Source organism: Gekko japonicus, unplaced genomic scaffold, assembly GCF_001447785.1.
Source record: "Gekko japonicus isolate JY-2015 unplaced genomic scaffold, Gekko_japonicus_V1.1 scaffold1882, whole genome shotgun sequence".
NCBI classification, from domain to species: Eukaryota; Metazoa; Chordata; class Lepidosauria; order Squamata; family Gekkonidae; genus Gekko; species Gekko japonicus.
The window spans coordinates 142,952-162,234 of NW_015172063.1; the positions used below are offsets into that span (position 1 = coordinate 142,952).

General features: G+C 46.9%; 1 protein-coding gene across 1 annotated transcript in view; it reads right to left on the reverse strand.

The window, feature by feature from the left end:
• The window catches only part of PPT2 (palmitoyl-protein thioesterase 2), a 59,868-nt gene extending 58,028 nt beyond the window's left edge, over positions 1-1,840 (reverse strand). The window contains exon 1 of the mRNA XM_015420799.1: positions 1,828-1,840. Coding sequence (XP_015276285.1) covers positions 1,828-1,840 — 13 coding nt within the window. The remainder of the gene's footprint in view (positions 1-1,827) is intronic.
• Between the last annotated feature and the right edge of the window lie 17,443 nt (positions 1,841-19,283).

A 19,283-nucleotide genomic window follows, 5' to 3' on the forward strand; every position in this document is an offset into this window, starting at 1 on the left:
CAACAAAAGTCTGAGAGCTGCAAAACATGAATAAATTTTACACACACATTTTTATTGGAAAATATGCAAATTTGCTTTTTGTTAACATTAAACAAGACTGCCAGAAATAAAAACAAAAGGGGTAAAACCAGATATTGATAATGATATTTAGGGCGCGTTCAGATGGGCCATTTGAGCCAGTATACGTGCCGGTTAAGCGATCATACAGCCAACATCTGCCTCCCATCCCTAGCTGTTGCCAACCGGCTGAAACCCCCTTTAAACCGGAGTATTTTGCTACCAGGTCCCCAAGTGGTGCTCTCCTGTGTGATCGCTCCCCCAGTGTTGAGCCACTTCCACTCGGAAGCCCGAGGCTTCCGCTTTTTGTCCGCCATTTTATTTTAGCATCGGCGATATGCACTTGGGCGAAGCTTTGCCCCGGCATTAATAAAACGAATTAAAAAACGGTGATTAGTTTTAGGCTTTAGACGAGTCCGGGACCTCACGGAGGCCAGTTTCGTTGTAAAAGTTTAAAGGGAAGTGTTCGCTTCAGGGCATGCTTTTGGCGTGAAGATTTCAATTATATGGATGGGTGCCTATGCGCATGTGCAAACAGTGGGGGGGAAACCACCGACGCGCACTGTTGCGTGCCTGTAGTGTGGACACCCGGGAGCAATGTGCTGCGCAGTGAGGGAGGTAAGTGTGATCGCACTTGTCCCGGATCAAATATAATCCGATTGGAACCGGAGCAGTTTAAACCACTTCGGCACGCCGTCTGACCGCACACCCTTAAAGAGACAAATGCTTTCTCCAAGCTGGTGGGGGGTGGCTTTGAGAACTCATTTAAAATTAAAGTTGCTTTCTTTCTCTGCTCCCCCCTCCCACACACACACCTCCAGCTTACCCAGGGAGGGGAACACTGGCTAGAGAAGAGAAGACCAGTCGGAGAGGCATGCCTGCCCTTCACTTCCCTAGCTACCCTGCCAGGAGCCGCACAATATGTGTGAAAGAGCCGTGTGTGGCTCCTGAGCTGCAGTTTGGCCACCCCTGCACTAGAACAAAATTTGAGTCCAGGGGCACCTTTAAGACCAATAAAGTTTAATTCTGGGTATTAGCATCAGGAGAAGACCCTGATGCTGGGAAAGATTGAAGGTCAAAGAAGACCGGGACTGCAAAGGATGAGATGGTTAGACAGTGTCATAGATGCAACAAACATGAAGTTGAGCAAACCTCAGAGGACGGCGGAAGACCGGAAGGCCTGGCGTGATCTGGTCCATGGGGTCGCGAAGAGTCGGACTCGACTGTGCGACTGAACAACAAAAATTAGCTTCCGTGTGATTGCACACTTCTTCAGATACACTGAAACAGATTTCCTCAAGCCTCACATATAGGTATGGGGGTTTAGTTGCCAGGAAGGGCTAGTAAAGAGTCAAGATGCATAAGTTACTGGGCAATAAGTCAAGCTGAGATTGGATGAATGCAAGCTATAGTTTCCTAACTAGGTTCAGACTGCTGTTTACCAGTCTAAGGCAGTTCTGCGGATCCCCCAGAATTACAGTTTATCTCCAGAGTACAGAGATCAGTTCCCTTGGAGAAAATGGATGCTTGGAGGGTGGACTCTGTAGCATTGCACAAACACACACACCCAGGTCCCTGTCATCCTCAGGCTCCATCCCCAAATCTTCAGGAGTTTTCTAACTGAAATCTGGTTTAAGAGTTTACAAAGAGCTGATGAAGAGTTTAAAAATAGGACACACCACCCTCATAACATCACCTTGGTTTGATACAAATAAGAACAGGAACTGGTGAGTTGAAATGAAGACTGCAAACAGTGAATTAAGAACTGACCATTGGCGTACATGTCGAATATGTCTTAAGAATAGCAGTTTCAAAACCAAAATGCTTGCGTCTCTTTTCAATCCAAATATTTACTGAGGAACTTGCAGTCAACAACAGCCCTTTTCAGAGGTTTTGTCCACGCACATTGGAAGCACGTACTACCTGCTCCTGATACACATGGATACCATGTTGTCTGAAAAGGGACAACATGCATATTTTGCATATGCATACTGCTTTGTTTGCAGAAGTACAGGCTGGGTTTCGAAGAGGTAGAGGAACTAGAGATCAAATTGCCAACATTCGCTGGATTATGGAGAAAGCAAGAGAGTACCAGAAAAACATCAACTTCTGCTTCATTGACTATGCTAAAGCCTTTGACTGTGTGGATCACAAAAAACTATGGCAGGTCCTTAAAGAGATGGGAGTACCAGACCACCTCACATATCTCTTGAGAAATCTGTATAAGGGTCAAGAAGCAACAGTTAGAACCGGATATGGAACAACTGATTGGTTTAGCATAGGAAAAGGAGTACGACAAGGATGTATATTGTCACCTTGCTTATTTAATATACATGCAGAGTACATCATGCGAAAGGCTGGCCTGGATGAATCACAAGCAAGATCATGGCATCCGGCCCCATCACTCCTTGGCAAATAGAAGGGGAAGCTGTGGAAGTAGTGACAGACTTCACGTTCCTGGGATCCCAGATCACCGCAGACTGTGACTGCAGCCATGAAATTAAAAGACGCCTGCTCCTTGGGAGGAAAGCGATGGCGAACCTAAACAGCATGATAAAAAGTAGAGACATCACCCTGCCAACAAAAGTCCGCATGGTCAAAGCAATGGTATTCCCAGTAGTCATGTATGGCTCCAAGAGTTGGACTATGAGGAAGGCCAAGCGCCGAAGAATAGATTCTTTTGAACAATGTTGCTGGAGAAGACTCTTGAGAGTCCCTTGGGCTGCAAGAAGATCAAATCAGTCGATCCTAAAAGAAATCAACCCTGACTGTTCCCTCGAAGGCCAGATAATGAAACTGAAGTTCAAATACTTTGGCCACCAAATGAGAAGGGAGCACTCATTGGAGAAGACCCTGATGCTGGGAAAGATTGAAGGTCAAAGAAGACGGGGACGGAAAAGGATGAGATGGTTGGACAGGGTCATAGATGCAACGAACATGAAATTGAGCAAACTTCAGAGGACGGCGGAAGACAGGAAGGCCTGGCAGGATCTGGTCCATGGGGTCGCGAAGAGTCGGACTCGACTGTGCGACGACTGAACAACAACTGCTTTGTTTTACACAGATCATGAGAGGAAGGGTTGCTTCAGTGCTTAGTTCTTGTGGCCCTTTCTTACACGCCTAGGGAAATGCTGATCACCACTTTGGGGTCAGGAAGCAATTTTTCTCCAGGCCAGTTTGGCCAGGGATCCTGGAGTTTTTTGTCATCTTCTGGCCATGGAACAGTGGTCAGTGGGGGCGTGGGGTGGGAGGTATTTGTGAATTTCCTGCATTGTGCAGGGTGTCGGACTAGATTACTCTGGAGGTCCCTTCCAACGCTATGATTCCACACAAACCAGAAACCCAGCAGTTGGTTTGCATGTACCAAAGCATGCAGAATATGGATGTCACCGCTGTTTAAATGGGGTGACACGGCATACTGGAAGGATCTACACATGGCGTGTAGGCATAGAAGTGATGTCTGGCAACAGCTGCTGTTTACAGGTTCAATTCCCGCACAGGTGCAATTAGCAAGCAACTTCCAAGAACTGAGCTGATGCACAGAACACACCACACGTAGGGTCACGGGGAAAAAAGATCACTCTGCCCTTGGAAGGTTTTGCAAGTTATGAGACATGTCAGGCACAAGACTTCAGTTTCTGCTGCCAAGTTTTGCTTCCTAGTGAATGCAGCCTGGTTTCTATTTCTGTCAGGTTTTAAAGCATCATGACAAAGTTTGAAACTGACAGGACTTAAGGGGAAGGTTCAAAACTTCAGCAGGAGCCTCCAACAGCCAGTCGACAGCCTTCCCCAGGCGCCACACACTTGGTTATTAACTAATATATTCTCGGACCGCAGATCACCCTCTCCTTTCAGCTCTCTGGTTGTTTTCCCACAGACGTGATCTCTGTATAGTTCTCACTGCAACAGAACATCCACACAGTAGTTCCCCCCACACCTCCCTTGCTCCAGCCCCCACTGCCACCACCTTCTCCCTTACTCACCATAGGGCTTGGAAAAAAATAAATCAGGAACTGCTAGACTGTTACGCTACAGCTGCAACCTACTAGTTCCTAACTTTTGTTTTTGTTAAAAGTAAGCCTCTTGCCCTTTTCATTGCGGAGTTATAAAAGGATATGTGCAGTCTGTACCTTTCCCCTCACAACTCTGCAATAAAAAGAGACTCATTTTTTAAAAATTAAACCTGGGAACTAGTTGATCTTGGCAACAGCTCATTCTAATGCTACAGCAGTTTAGTGATTCCAATTCTTTTTTTTAAAGCACCCTGAAAAATTTTTCTGGTTTGTTTGCATGGGGGGGGGGAGGCAGCTGCAAGGGCCAAGGTGAGGGCAATTGTGCCGATGCGTGGGTGGGACCTACAGAATGATAAATCTTCCCATCCACATAGCGTTCGAAGGCACTTTGACTACAGTCTTTCCAAAAAGATCATATCAAATCAAGCAGAGAGGGGAAACCGTGGCCCCACAAGAAACAGGATGAATACAGGATGCCACATGGATGCTCCCCCAAACAGAGTTGCTTTAAGGAAGCCAAGCGAGGGTGAAACATCCTCAGGGGAAAAGCCTCGGTAGAATTTCAACATACTTTTAAGTCCATCCTTCTGCAGTGAAATATGACACCTGACACAGCCAAGGTACACAGTGGAAAAACAGGCAGGAGATAAAACAACACGTCCAGTAAGAGAACCCAGACTACTCATCCATGAACCATCCACGCTGAATCATAAACATTTTTGCAGCCTGATAAAGCCATCTGAAACGGGTAGAGCCAAAGGTGAGAAAAATGCATTAAGGTGTAACTGTTCTTGGATAATGAGCTAGAGGTAAACATGCAAACATGTGAGTCATCTCAGAGACGACACCAAAGAGGAAATGCGGCAGATTAACCCATCCTTGGGAAGCTACCTTTCCTGTGGCAAAAATGCCCAGGATCCTCCCAAACCACTGAAACCTCTTTCCACATAGTCCACATACAGGCTTGCTCAATCAAGCTTCCTTCCTTTCCTTTCAGAAACACCAGCCTTGCTTAGAACAACTGCCTTGCGTTCCACTTGCAAGGTGGGTAGTTCGCACACTGCTCTTTTGCTGTAGCCACAGAACACCAAGAAGTAACCACAAGTATGGGCAGCAGTATCCCAGGCAAGCCTGTACAGTGAGCTGGTGCAACTGGAAGACTGTGTATAACAACATCAGCAGAATGTGTTTTTGTAGGAGCGTATCTGTAGAACAGTTGTGGGGGGATGGCACAAAACATCTTCTAAAAACAGATGTTACACATTTACTTGCTTTCAGGTGGGGTAGCCATAGTGGTCCGAAGCAACAGAACAAAGTCCGAGTCCAGTGGCACCTTTAAGACAAACAAAGTTTAACCCCAGGTATTTAACTTTGTTGGTCTTAAAGGTGCCGCTGAACTCAAACTTTGTTCTTTTTACTTGTTTTGGGATACAGACATCTCCCCTGTCTGTATCTGGCCCCGCTGTTTGGGGTTTTTTGATCCACACCCCTTTGTTCTTTTTACTTGTTTTGGGATACCGATATCTCCCCTGTCTGTATCTGGCCCCACTGTTTTGGGTTTTTTGATCCACACCCTGGGGGCTGGGTTAAGAATTAGACGCAAGATTATGCAGCACTCTCTGAGACTTGCCTGTTAGTTGCCGATGCTCTTTTGCTTTGCCTAGCTCCATTCTGGAACCCGGAAGTCTTCAAGGGCTCATTTCAGGCTTGAAGCAGGCCAGATCCAATGTTTATAGCAGAACATTGTCTTATTTTTCAGTGGACCTGGAGGAGAAGAAAAGCTAAACCCTCTAACTACAACCATTTATTTCGTGTGAAAAGATGTAATGAGAAAATATGCACCCTGTGGCTGGAGAGGCACATCGCTTGTACCCAAGGGTGAGAGAGTTGGGCAAAAGGTACGCCTATAAAAAGCCCTGCTGGACCACACCAACAGTCCAGGCGGCATCCAGTTTCCTAGAGTGACCAACCAGACACCCTTGAAGGGCCAAGAAGCAGAGCATTCAGAGGTACATACTGGCTACGAAACAAAAGAATTCCATTTAGCTGTCGCAGTTAACAGCCATCAATGGATCTGTTCTTCCAGAATGACCGCTCTTAGCCCTTTCGCAGGGATGGCGGAATATAATGAATGAATGAATGAATAAGTACTTTCAAAGTCATTGAGGGGCTACTGCTCAGTGGCAGAGCATCTGCTTGGCATACAGAAGGTCCCAAGTTCAGTCCTTCACGTCTTCTGTTTAAAGGGACCAGATAGGAGGTGACGTGAAAGACTTCTGCCTGAGACCCTGGAGAGCCATCGCCAGTCTGAGTGGACAATACTGACCTTTGATGCACCAGTGGTCTGATTCGGTATAAGGCAGCGCCATATGTGTCCGTGCGTTCATTTAACCTAGCAACCATCGCCACACTCCTGTGGCAGTGAGTCCCAAACATTAATGACATGTAACATTGAAGGATAATTCTCTCTGTCCTGAATTGACTTGCCCACCAACTTCACTGGGTGCCCCAACTGCTAAAATCACGGGAAGGTTCGGGGCCTAGGACTCCATATGCAGTTTTTCAGATTGAGCACAGTGATATTGCTTCATTGAATGGGATGCTAGAAAAGTAGGGTTGCCAGCTCTGGGTTGGGAAATACCTGGAGATTTTGGGGGTGGAGTTGGAGGAGGGCGAGGCTGGGAAGAGGAGGGGAGGGAGCTCAGCAGGGTAGAGTGCTGTAAAGTGGCCACTGAATCCAGGTAGGGTTGCCAGCCCTCAGGTCCAGGCAGGGATCCCCTGGTTTCGGGGGCTTTCCTCCACTGCGGACCGGCTATGCTGGGGATTATTAGGAAGGGTATTGAAAACAGATCAGCCAATATCATAATGCCCCTATATAAATCGATGGTGAGACCTCATTTGGAATACTGTGTGCAGTTCTGGTCACCACACCTTAAAAAGGATATTATAGCTTTGGAAAAAGTGCAGGAAAGGGCAACTCGAATGATAGAAGGGTTGGAACACTTTCCCTATGAGGAAAGGTTAAGGCGCTTAGGGCTCTTTAGCTTGGAGAAACGACGACTGAGGGGTGACATGATTGAGGTTTATAAGACTATGCATGGGATAGAGCAGGTACGGAAAGAGGTACTTTTCTCCCTTTCTCACAATATAAGAACTCGTGGGCACTCAATGAAATTGCTGAGTGGTCAGGTTAATGGATAAAAGGAAGTACTTCTTCACCCAAAGAGTGATTAACACTTGGAATTCACTGCCACAGGAAGTGGTGGCGGCTACAAGTATGGACGGCTTCAAAAGGGAATTAGATAAGCATATGGACCAGAGGTCCATCAGTGGATATTAGCCACAAGGTATAGATAGGGGCTCTGGGGCAAGTGATGCTCTGTGTTCTTGGTGCTTGGGGGGGGGTCAACAGTGGGAGGGCTTCTAATGTCCTGGCCCCATGGTGAACCTCCTGATGGCACCTGGTATTTCTGTCCACTGTGTGACACAGAGTGTTGGACTGGATGGGCCTTTGGCCTGATCCAACATTGGCGTCTCTTATGTTCTTATTGCTTTTAAACTATATAAATTAATGTACATGTATTTAAACTTGCATACAGTTACAGGATTCAGCTTTTTTTCATGGCGTATAATTTGCACTACCTGCGGGCAGAATTTTAATCACAGTCGAGGTGGAAGGGAAATATTACCAGAGCTTTCAGCCATATTTTTGAGGCACACGAGGGGTGGAGAGCTGGAAACACATACCAAAGCCAGGTGCAGGTAATAACATGCATTTAAGGCTGCATGGAAGATTGCTTCATCTATCCGAAAGGGAATTTCAAAATCAAGCTCCGAGTACTTGCGAATCATCTCAGTATCTCTGAACTCAAAGGTGAGAACAAGATGACTCCTCACCAACTAGCAAAATGCAGCCTATATATCCTTCTAGTCAAAGGTGTACATCAGTCATGAAACTTAAGCAACACCAAAGAACCACATTTTTATTTCTTATTATAGACTCCCCCCCAAAAAAACCCCCTTAATTGTATTTATTTATATTTGAAGGGAAGAATTACGTATTCATAAAAGCTTTATTTCTAAACTTAAGGTACTGCTAACAATCAAAACAAATAAATAAATGTTGTTAAATTTTTATTATTTGTTAAACGTGCAGTGCTACCTTAAAGGTAAAGGTTCCCTTGCTCAAAAGCCAGTCGAATCCAACTCTAGGGTTGCGGTGCTCATCTCCGTTTCAAAGCCGAAGAGCCAGCGCTGTCCGAAGACGTTTCCGTGGTCATGTAGCCGGCATGACTAAACACCAAGGCGCACAGAACGCTGTTCCCTTCCCACTGAAGTGGTACCTATTTATCTACTTGCAATGTCTTGCTTTTGAACTGCTAGGTTGGCAGGAGCTGGAACTAGAGACGGGAGCTCACTCCCTCATGCGGCACACTCGGGTCTCGAACTGCTGAACTACCGACCTTCCACAGCCTGCAGTTCAGCGTCTTAACCACTTGAGCCACCGCAGCTCCTAGTGCTACCTTACACAGAGTGAAATTTTTACTCTGCCATGTTTGGGATTCCTTACAGTGGCTGGCAGTGGCTCTCCAGAGTCTCTGGTCGAGAGGCCATGTGGTTCAGCACATAGAATGCCCAACGAGATCGCATGATAGTTATGAATTTATGAGGTGATAGTATGAATGGTTAGATAGTCTTTATACTTTAAGTTCTTATCCTGGATAACACTAGATCTACTGTACCGGCCAAACAAGTTGGAACTATTGTTGTTGTTATTGTTTTACCATTCAACTTTTTAAATTATTAATATCACACATTGTTGTTATTGTTATTGAAAACAATAAAACAATAAAATGGTTAATAACAAAAAGAATGTCCAACTAGGATCTGGGCAACTCGGGTTCAGATCCCCACTGGTGCCATGGAAACTTACTGGGTAACCTTGTGTCCAGACACATATTCTCAGCCTAACCTATCTCACAGGGTTCTTGTGAGGAAAAAATGGAGAAGAAAAGGATGTAGCTGCTTTGGGTCCCCATTGTGGAGAAAAGTGGGGTACAAAGTAAGTAAAAATAATAAGTTTCCCATCACCTCATACCTGATCTTCTTAACTGGAGAGGCCAGGGATTAAACCTGGAGCCTTCTGCAGGCCAACCAGGTGCTTTACCACTGAGCCATGGCCACGCCCCTTAAAAGCCTTCCAGGTAAGGAACCAGCCCTCTTCAAAGACTGTGTGGCAGGCTGCATGTCCCCCATTAGATGCCCCCATCCTCTCTCGATAACTAGGACTTCTGTGTGTGCCGAGTGGTCAAAAATGCCACCATGGTCTACCGCAGCAGGCACTGTCCTAAAGGCAAGGGACTCCCCCCCCCATCCCCCCAATACACAATCCTGGTCTGCCTGAGTGCCAGGGCTGTCTACCACAGCAGGTGCTGCTGTCAGGGCCTGGGGCTGACAGACAGTCATCGTCCCCCGTCCCCGTGACTCACAAAAGCTCCTACCCTGCCACAATTTTTTTGTTGTTAGCCTTTAAGATGCTAGTGAACTCTTACTCTTTTCTACTGCTAGAGGCAGACTAACACAGGACTACCCATCTTGAGAACCCCAGTTTGAGAAATGGTGGTCTAGAAAGGTATTTCGAATGATAGTTGAAAACTGAGGGAAAACAGGGTTGGGAGTAATGCAGATAGGAAAGGCCCAGCATCTGCCCTGCTGGGTACAGCCTTGGGACAATCTCACACACGTGAAGGTGTCAGAAGGTACTGAGGGATGAACAAATATGGCCTTTTCCTAGTAGGTGAGAGCAGCAGACTCTAATCTGGAGAATGGGGTTTGCTTCCCCACTCCTCCTCTACGTGAAGTCAACTGTGTGAACTTGGGAGTCACAGTTCTCTCAGAGCTCTCTCAGCCCCACCTACTTCACAAGGGGAGTTGTGGGCAGGGGGGGCTCTCAGCCCCACCTACTTCACAAGGAGTTGTGGGGAGGGGGAGGGAAAAGCGATTGTAAGCTGTTTTGAGACTCCTTAAGAGAAAAGTGGGGTATAAAAACCTACTCTTATTATTATTTTCGTATGTTGTCAAGGTAAGCCTTTTCACTGCTCCTTTTGTTCTTGTTGCCAGAGTTCCAGATCACCTTGTTTTTATGCCAATTATGTACAATGGGTCAGGTTGTCAGCAATCTGGAGGGGGGAAATGCCCTGTCCCTTTAAGAGAGACTCAGTGCCTGGAAGTGGGCAGGTGAAACTTTTCATGGCATGGAGGAAATGAACATCACCTGGTAAGCAACAGCCCATAACCCTCTATTAAAGGGACAAGGCATTTTTTTCTCCAGGCTGTTGGTAAACCCCTAGCCACGGATGCAAGAACTGATATTAATGACTGCATATATTTCACAAGGACTTTTTTTTTTACAAAAATACCAGATTGAGAAGGGGACTACGGAGTGGCGAAGGTGGGGGGATGCAAAATTCAGTAGCGTTTCTGTGGTGCCGTCCTAAGCAAAGTTACACACCCTTCTGTCCACTGAAGTCAAGAGTATAAAATCCATTTAGGACTGTCTTGCTAGTTACAACCTAGAGATTCCCTGGTACTTGTCAAAGAGCTCTGGAATGTGCAGATAAGGAGACCACAGTGTAGCGGGGGGGGGGCATACAATCTGGGGGGGGGGAGAAGAGGAAATGCATTTGCATTTATTTCTATCCAGCAGTGTTCCCTCTAAGCTGAGTTAGTGTGAGCTAGCTCACAGTTTTTTAGCCTCTGGCTCACACATTTTTTACTTAGCTCAGGGAGGATGACTCCACAGCAAGCTAATTTACACAGAACCCAAATGGCTCGCTCACAACTTGAATGCCAGCAGCTCACAAAGTAGAATTTTTGCTCACAAAACTCCACCGCTTTAGAGTGAGCATTGCTATCCAGCTTTTCTTCCCACAGCTGGGGCTCAGAGTGGCTGAGAACATCCTCCTCCCTGCCTCCCTTCTCCAACAGCAACCACCACCCTTTGTGTTAAGCCAAGCTGGGAAGGTGGGACTGGCCCAAGGTCACCCAGCGAGCTTCCATGGCAGAAGTGGGGATTCAAACCTGAGTCGTCCGAGTTTGCACCTCTAGGCACCACACAGTGATAATGCTGTTATACGCCATTGATTAATTGTACATATCTGAATTTGTTATTTTATACATTTTAACTGTATTTTTTACATATCTGAATTTGTTATTTTATACATTTTAAACTGTATTTTAAACTGTTTATTAAACGTTGTAATCTGCTCTGAGCCCCACAATAATAATAATAATAATAATATACTTTATTGTCATTGTACATAGTACAACGAAATTAAAGGTGCAATCATTCGGTGATCTACAACCATACTCATACACTCACACAACCATTCACAACCATCCCATAACTCCCTTAAGGTTCACATTGCAACTTAAACCACCAATGTCAACCAAATTCCAATTTCATACAGCATTTAAAGCAATAATAGCTCTCGAATAAAAACTATTTTTAATCTGTTTGTCCTTGTTTTAACTGTCCTATATCTTCTACCCGAAGGCAGCAGTTCAAACAGGGAGTGTTCAGGGTGTGACAAATTCTGCAGAATGCTCTTTGCTTTTTTCAAGCATCGAGAACTATACAATTCCTCCAGGAACGGGAGAGGGCAGCCAATAATCTTCTGGGCTGTGATGATAACTCTCTGGAGTGCTTTCCTATCCACAGCCGTACAACTGGCAAACCAGGCACAGACGCAGTATGTTAAAATGCTCTCTATTGAGCAACGATAGAAGGACATCAGTATTTTCTCACTCAAGTTATTTTTCTTTAAAAGTCTGAGAAAAAAGAGCCTCTGCTGCGCCTTCTTCACCAGAGGGAGAGCGGAACAGAAATCGAAAGGGAAGGTGGAAAATAGATGATAGAGAGAGATCAATCACACTGGCACTCCAGAAACAGAATGAAACCACATGGGAAGGGTGATGGACTTCCACGTGGCCTGAGGATCTCATCTGTAGTCATTAAGAGAACAGCTTGTTTCTTTATGCTAGAGGAAATTCCCTGCGAGAGCAAACATCTCGTGGGCATAGCCTTTTGCTTTCCTAGGGAAGTACGGAAGAGTTCACTCAGCATTTAGGACAGACAGGGAAGAAAAGCAGAAGGCTCTCAGCAGTCAACTGCGAACAGCACAGGCAGCTATGGTGACTGAGAGCACCTCAGCGAGGAACTGAAATTCCCCAAGGGAAGTGAAGAGCCTGAACTTCAGACTTTCGGTTTTTGCACAAGACGTCTGGTGGGAAGTGCTCCTGCTCACAGAGCAAATCGGGCCGGACCCAGATAATCATCCCACCTCGCTTCCTCCTGTGAATGGATCACATTTCAAGACTGCAAATCAACATTTCAAAAAAAAAGAATTCAATTAGCAAACATTTCGTGCAAATTCAGCACTGGCCACAAGACACTGTTTGCTTCTAAATCAGTGCTAACAACTCCCGGAAAGGGGGGGGAGGGGGAATCCAGGTCAGTTCTCCTGCCTTTCACAGCATCTTGAAGCGCACCGCACTGTGCACACATTAGGAGGTGGCCTGGTTTACATTTCCTTGTTGTGGAAAAGAACAAAGTTGGAGCCCAGTGGGGCACCTTAAAGACCAGCAAAGTTCAATTCTGGGTATAAGCTTTCCTGTGCAAGCACACTTCTTCAGATACTAAGGCGTGTGCCTGCCTGCACACAAAAGCTGATACCCAGAATTAAACTTCGTCGGTCTTAAAGGTCCCACTGGACTCAAACTTTGTTCTGCTGCTTCAGACCAACATGGCTACCCCACCTGAATCTATTGTGGAAAACTTTCTCCTGTTCACCTCTGCACACCAAAGACACACAAAAAAAGTTCAACAGAAGTCTTGGGGCAACTTAAAATGCCATGGAGTTGTACTGCGGCGCAAGCTTTCCGCGTTTAAAGGCACCGTTACGGCGGCCACTGGAAACAGGAGGAGGATTTGACCCACTTTCTCCATTAACACCCGCTCCCTTGTGGACCGTCCAAACCACCCGGTCCTCCATTCACAACTGAAGCCTAGAGAACAGAAAGACGGGATGGGAGAGGAGAGGGAAAGAAAACCCGCCTAGCCACCCGGCAGATATTCCTCTTCATTGCAAAACTATCCCGCAACAGACACGAAGCGTTCAGCCTCGCAGCTCGCCGCGCTAGCTAGGTTCCTGTACCTTTAAGCGTTGAGCACAGGGGACAATTCCACAAAGTGCGGCTTCTTCCGTCACTGCAGTTTTTGCCCTGGAGGGCGAAAAAAAAAGCGCCACATCGGGGGAAAATTCCAGATGGGCAGCCTGCGTCAGGCAACAGCAAGGGAGGAACCCAGCAGCACCATAAAGCCCAATGAAAATTACCCTAGGATCAATGTGGTTAGACTCTAAACCGCCGCTGGATTCTGGTATTAATCTGGAGAGAAATTGCCCTTCTACGTCTCTCTTAAAGGCACAGGGGCCATCTGGAACTGACAAACCCACAGAGTTTTTATTTTTAAAAAATACCAAGAAAACTATTCCCTCTCTATCCTACAGCAGCTTCCCGAATGTTAATTACGTTTTAAAAGTCCAATAAACCCACATTCATCCTCTCAGCCATCCTCTCCTCCACCCCGCCTCCCCCGGTAAAATTGTGGTGCAATTCATCACCCGCTTCTCCTACAGGGAACTTTCCCGCAGCCAACGCAGTCTATCTAATAAACTAGATTTCTTTTCTTCTTACTGTTCAACTATCCGCGCGCTCCTGGTTATCTTCCCCCATCCATTTACGGTTCTTGCCTGGATCAATGCAGTGCCAGCGGCGTCCCTGACCCCATCCGCCAGCTGATGCCTCTTGCTATTCCGGCCTCCCTCTCGTTGTTTATTTCCCCCTCGCGTGCTCGGGCGCGCGCGTCAGATCCGGGAATGCTTCTCCCGCCCCCGGCAACCACGCCAAGCGTCCCTGGCAACCGAACGCAGCAACCTTCTGTTCCCGCCTCCTCTTGCCACATCACTCCCCTCACTTCCAATGAAAGCACCTTGAAAAGAGAGACCCCCTCCGAGGGGATGCGCCCTGGGTTGGCTCGAGCCAGCTTTTAATCTTTTTGCTGGAACATTCGCCCCCAAGAGACTGCATTTCCAAAAAGGAAAGATATCCCCCCCCGCCCGCCCCCCCGGGAATAAGGCCCATTGAATAAAGTGGAACTTACTTCTGAGCAGATCTGTTTAGGTTCGCTCCCTTCTCTATGCAGCCCACCCACCAAGAGTAACATCCCCTGGTTGCTTTTAGTGCTTAATTCCTAAAATAATTGTAGGCTCAGAACTGAACTGATTGCTAGGATTACCAACCTCCAGGTAGTGGCTGGAGATCTTCTGGAATTACAACTGGTCTCCTGGTGACAGAGATCCGTTCACCCGGAGAAAATAGCCACTTTGGAAGATGGACTCTACCCCACTGAAGTCTCCCCCCAAACCCCACTCTCCGATCAGCTTCAACCCCCAATACCAACCCAGAGCTGGCAACGCTACTGATTGCTCTGGAAACCTTAATCGTTCTCATGTTTAACTTGCTGGTAAGACTCAGTAGTTTTCATTTGGATTTTATTTCCAAATAAAGTGTGCTCAGGATTGCTAACTAGGGCTGCAATCCCATGGTTTTAAAGGCCAAAACTGGCAGTTTTTCAATGTTTCATTGAATGCTTTATTGTTTTTTAAAAAATACTTTTTTAAGCCTGCGCTCTCAGCCAAATGACTCCCAAAGCTGCTTACAGTACATAAGCAGTATAATTCAGAACAGTTAGTATTGCTATTGGAGAGGGGATGTGGCTCATTGGAAGAGTCTCAGCTTGGCACGCTGAAGATGCCAGGTTCAATCCAGCTAAAAGGACCAGGCAGTAGGTGATGTGAAAGATCTCTGCCTGAGACCCCGGAGAGCCTCTGCCAGTCTGAGTACACAATATTGACCTGGATGGACTAATTGTCTGATTCAGTATGGCAACTTCATGTGTACTCTGTTTTCTGAAATAAGGGCAAGAATAAGATTGGAATTATTTTTTTTCTAATTCAAAAGATGGGGTGACATCACTGGGCAATATAATATATAAGCACAGGGGTTGTTTCTTAGATAAAGAGCTAGGGGAACTCATTAGCATAACTCATTAGCATATGCCACACCCCCTGACATCACCGGAAGTGTGTCATAAGGCCACACCCCCTGACATCACCGGAAGTGTGTCATAAGGCCATACACCCTGCCCCCAACGGTCCCGGCCACCGCTGCCGGCCTTGCAGCTCCACTGCCGAGCCCCATGAGGGGCCCAGCAATGGACCTGCAAGGCCAGCGGGAGTGCAAGGAAGCCCCACGAAGGCCCTCCCTGGCCCCAGGCAGGCAGGGGTGGGGAGAGGCAGGGAGGAAGCAACTTACCCTCCCTCTTCTGCCTCCTCCTGGCTGAATGAGGGCCGGAAGCGGGGCGGCCGGAAGCAGGGGGCGGGGCTTCATCATGTGCCCCCCCGTACCTCACCCGGGGGAACTGCGATCCCCCGCGATCCCCCCCAAAATGACCTCTGTATAAGCACTGAGCCATAGGCAGTGGTCCTACATAAATTAATTTAGGAGTAAGCCCAACCAAACTCATCTTAGGCAGGTCTACTCAGACATAAACACCATTAAGTTCAATAGTACTTACTGCCATGTGAATGTGCATAAGACTGCAACCTCAGTGGAACTTGCAGTACCAGCCTGAACAGGTTTACGCAGAAATGAGTCCTACTGAATTCAATGGAACTTACTCTGTAGTAAGTGCTTTTCAGGCCACATCCTTATTTTCCTCCAGTAAACACGCCTGGCATGTCAGAGGATCAGCTGTAGTCACTGGCAAGCTTGTGCTTCGTTATTTGCATATTTCAACAGCAGTCAGGGGAGCCATCGGAAATAAGTTCAGGGGCTCAGCCCAGTGAGTCCTTGCCAGTCCACTCCTCTGCCAACAAGCAAGTCCTGATTCTCAAATGCAAAGTTAACTCCCTTCCTGGGAGGGGTTGCATCACCGGCTGTGGTTGACTTGGCACATGCCCTCTGTTTGCTGGGAAAACAATCAGGAGCCTGTAAGAGCTTGTCAAGGGGCAAATGTAAAAAAAAAGGTGAATGCTCAAGGAGCTGTAATGGATTAAACAAGCCTCTTGGAGGGGGAAAGGGGGGAGGCAGGAAAATGGTATGGCTGAGGTTTGCAATATACACAGTCAGGGAGAGAGAATGTTTTCTTTCCTATTGGGTTTCGGGTGTGTAGCCATGTTTGCTCTCTAGTGGAAGATAAAAATTTGAGTCCACTAGCACCTTAAGACCAACAAGATCCCCCCCCCCTATAAGCATTCCAAAGTCAAAGCTGCCTTCATCAGATTCAAGAAGAATGGAGATCCCTGAGACCTTATATCCCAAGTGAGAAGGTGGGATGAGTGTTGCAAAGAAGGGAGTCAGAATACAAAAGTGCAATGCAAAGTTTGGCTAGAATAAGAGAGAAAGACAAATTCAGAACAATGCCCCCCTTTGGGGGGGCTGAATAGTGACATATTTATTTATTTATTTTTCACATTTATACCCCGCCCTCCCCATAGGCTCAGGGCGGCTTACAGAGATAAGATTCTTATCTCATTACAGATGTTAATTTTCTGCCACAGATCACAGGCAACTGTTCACATATGTCTACAAATCATCTCTAAGAAGTCCTACCCCCCCATTTTTGCTGTCAAGTCACAGCTGACTTATGGTGACCCCTGGTGGGGTTTTCAAAAGCAAGAGGCATTCGGAGGTGGTTTGCCATTGTCTGCCTCTGCGTCACGACCCTGACATTCCTCGGTGGCCACCCATCCAGATATTGACAAGGGCTGATCTTAATTAGCTTCCAAGTTCTGACAAAATCAGGGTACCCCTTTCAGGCTTGTTAAAGAAATGCCTGCTGTTTCTTTCACATACAGGTTATTCTAGCCTCCCACCTATATCCACCCCAATGTACCTTGACTTAAAAAATCCATTCAATTTTTTTAAAGAGCCCCATTGTTTCTGGAGAGATAAGTTGCAGGCACCTGCTCTGGCAAGAATTTCTGTCTTTTCGCTCTTTTCCACCCTGCATGCAAACCTGGCCCCAAACTTCAAAGCTATGTCTCTATGGCAGTAGCAAAATAAATAGGCATTGGCCCTATCACTTTCCTCCTAAGGGATCATGCACCCCTCCCCACGCTGGGATCCACAGTGTAACTGAGAGAGTTCTAGTGCTGTAATGTATCCAGTTCAGACCGCGTGGCCGGCTCGGGCTTCACGCGGTCAGGCACAAACGTCGAGCTTCGCTCCAAGAGACAATGGACTATGCAGATCCTAGCCCACTCCAATCAGGGGGCTAGGTTCCCGGCTGAGAGCCTATGAGACTCTCGGCCACTGTAAATAACCTATTGGGAAGTGGGGGGAGGTGTTTTGGGTGGCGGTTTCGAGGGAAATATAAGCCGGCCTGCGAGCCGGCCAAAGTGTCTTGTTCCTGATCGAATAAAGGACGCTTTGCTGAAAACACTCTCTGTCTGCGTACTTTTCAAGTGCCCCACCAATTACCTCCGTGCCCTATTTTGTTGTGAGGGGAAAGAGGTTGAAGCACTGAGTTCCGAGCTGCCCGCCGCACTCACACACCACCTCTAAACCTGCAAAGCCCCCTTCAAAAGCTGCAGCTCCAGTGCCCGGAAAGGCCCAGCAGCTCCAGCATGAGGAATCCAGTCAAAGAACACACAGCCCCCAGGCCCACGTTGTTTCATCCCCTCCACCAAGGTGGGCCCATTACTTTTTTACGAACGTGACCTTTCTCAAGTTTCCCCTCTGGTCAGCCTGACTGGGACTCTTTGTGGAACGAGTTTGGTTTGCCATATTTTGTCCTACGTTTCATTGGATCTAACTTTGTAGGGACCCATGGCCCTGGAGAAAGACAGAATGGAGGGGGGAAAGCGCTTACTCTGTACTGTGGATTTTATTTGGAAATGCAACATAGGGCCAGCCACGGTAGGGTTGCCAGCCTCCAGGTGGGGCCTGGGGATCTCCCGCTTTGACAGCTGACCTCCAGCTGACAGAGATCAGCTCCCCTGGAGGAAATGGCTGCTTTGACGGGTGGACTCTATGGCATCGTACTATGCTGAGGCCCCTCCCTTCCCCAAACCCCGCCCTCTCCCAGATCCACCCCCAAAGTCTCCAGGTATTTCCCAAACCAGACTTGGCAACCCTAAGCCATGGTCACATTGTTGGGACCTGAAACAGCCTTGGGGATTTACTATTTGCCTCTTGGGGAAACTTGCATGTGGCCATCATTATACTTAAGTTTCCCTACTGAGGCAAGTAGCAGTTCCCTAAGGTTATTTTAGGTCAGAAAAACAGTGCCAGAGGAAGACTAAGTTATGCTTCCTCCCCATGCACCGTGGTCCCCACTGAGTTCCCAGTCCTGACCTCCAGGCAGGACAGGATCCAAAGTCCTCCAGATAGCTAAGAGCCTGCCACATGGATTTTATAATGTGTTGACTGTGCCCTTTAAGGGAGGCTTAATGGGATGTTGTTTACAATGCCATAAAAAGTTTCGGCTGCCCATTTCACACACACTAAGCCACATTTTAAATGTTAAAGGGACATTTTTTCTCCAAGCTAATTGGCAACCTTAATTAAAAGACAGGTGTGAAGGGCTGTACTGACCTGTTTGCAAGGAGATGTGCCAGATTTTCTTATGTAAGAGGTTGGACAAAATCTTGCAATTGGTCTTTTTCTGTTAGGATGACTAAGGCAAATGAAAATAGATCCAGGTAGGTTGCCATGTTGGTTTGAAGTAAAAGAACAAAGGTTGGGTCCAGTGGCAACTTTAAGACCAACAAAGTTTAATTATGGGTATAAGCTTTCGCGTGCATGCAAGCTTCATCAGATAGAATTATTTATGCACCTTAAGTCTAATGAACCCTTCCTGCCAATTACCCCCCCACACACCTATATGCAAGACTTCAAGAAAACTGTTTCAGTGTATCTGATGAAGTGTGCATGCACACAAAAGCTTATATCCAGAATAAAACTTTGTTGGTCTTAAAGGTGCCACTGGACTCAAGTTTTGTTCTAAGGCAAAGGAAGACAGGGTTCCTATACTTTCAATAGGTGTAGAGATCAAGCCAAATGCAGTTTGATATATAAAAGAAGGGA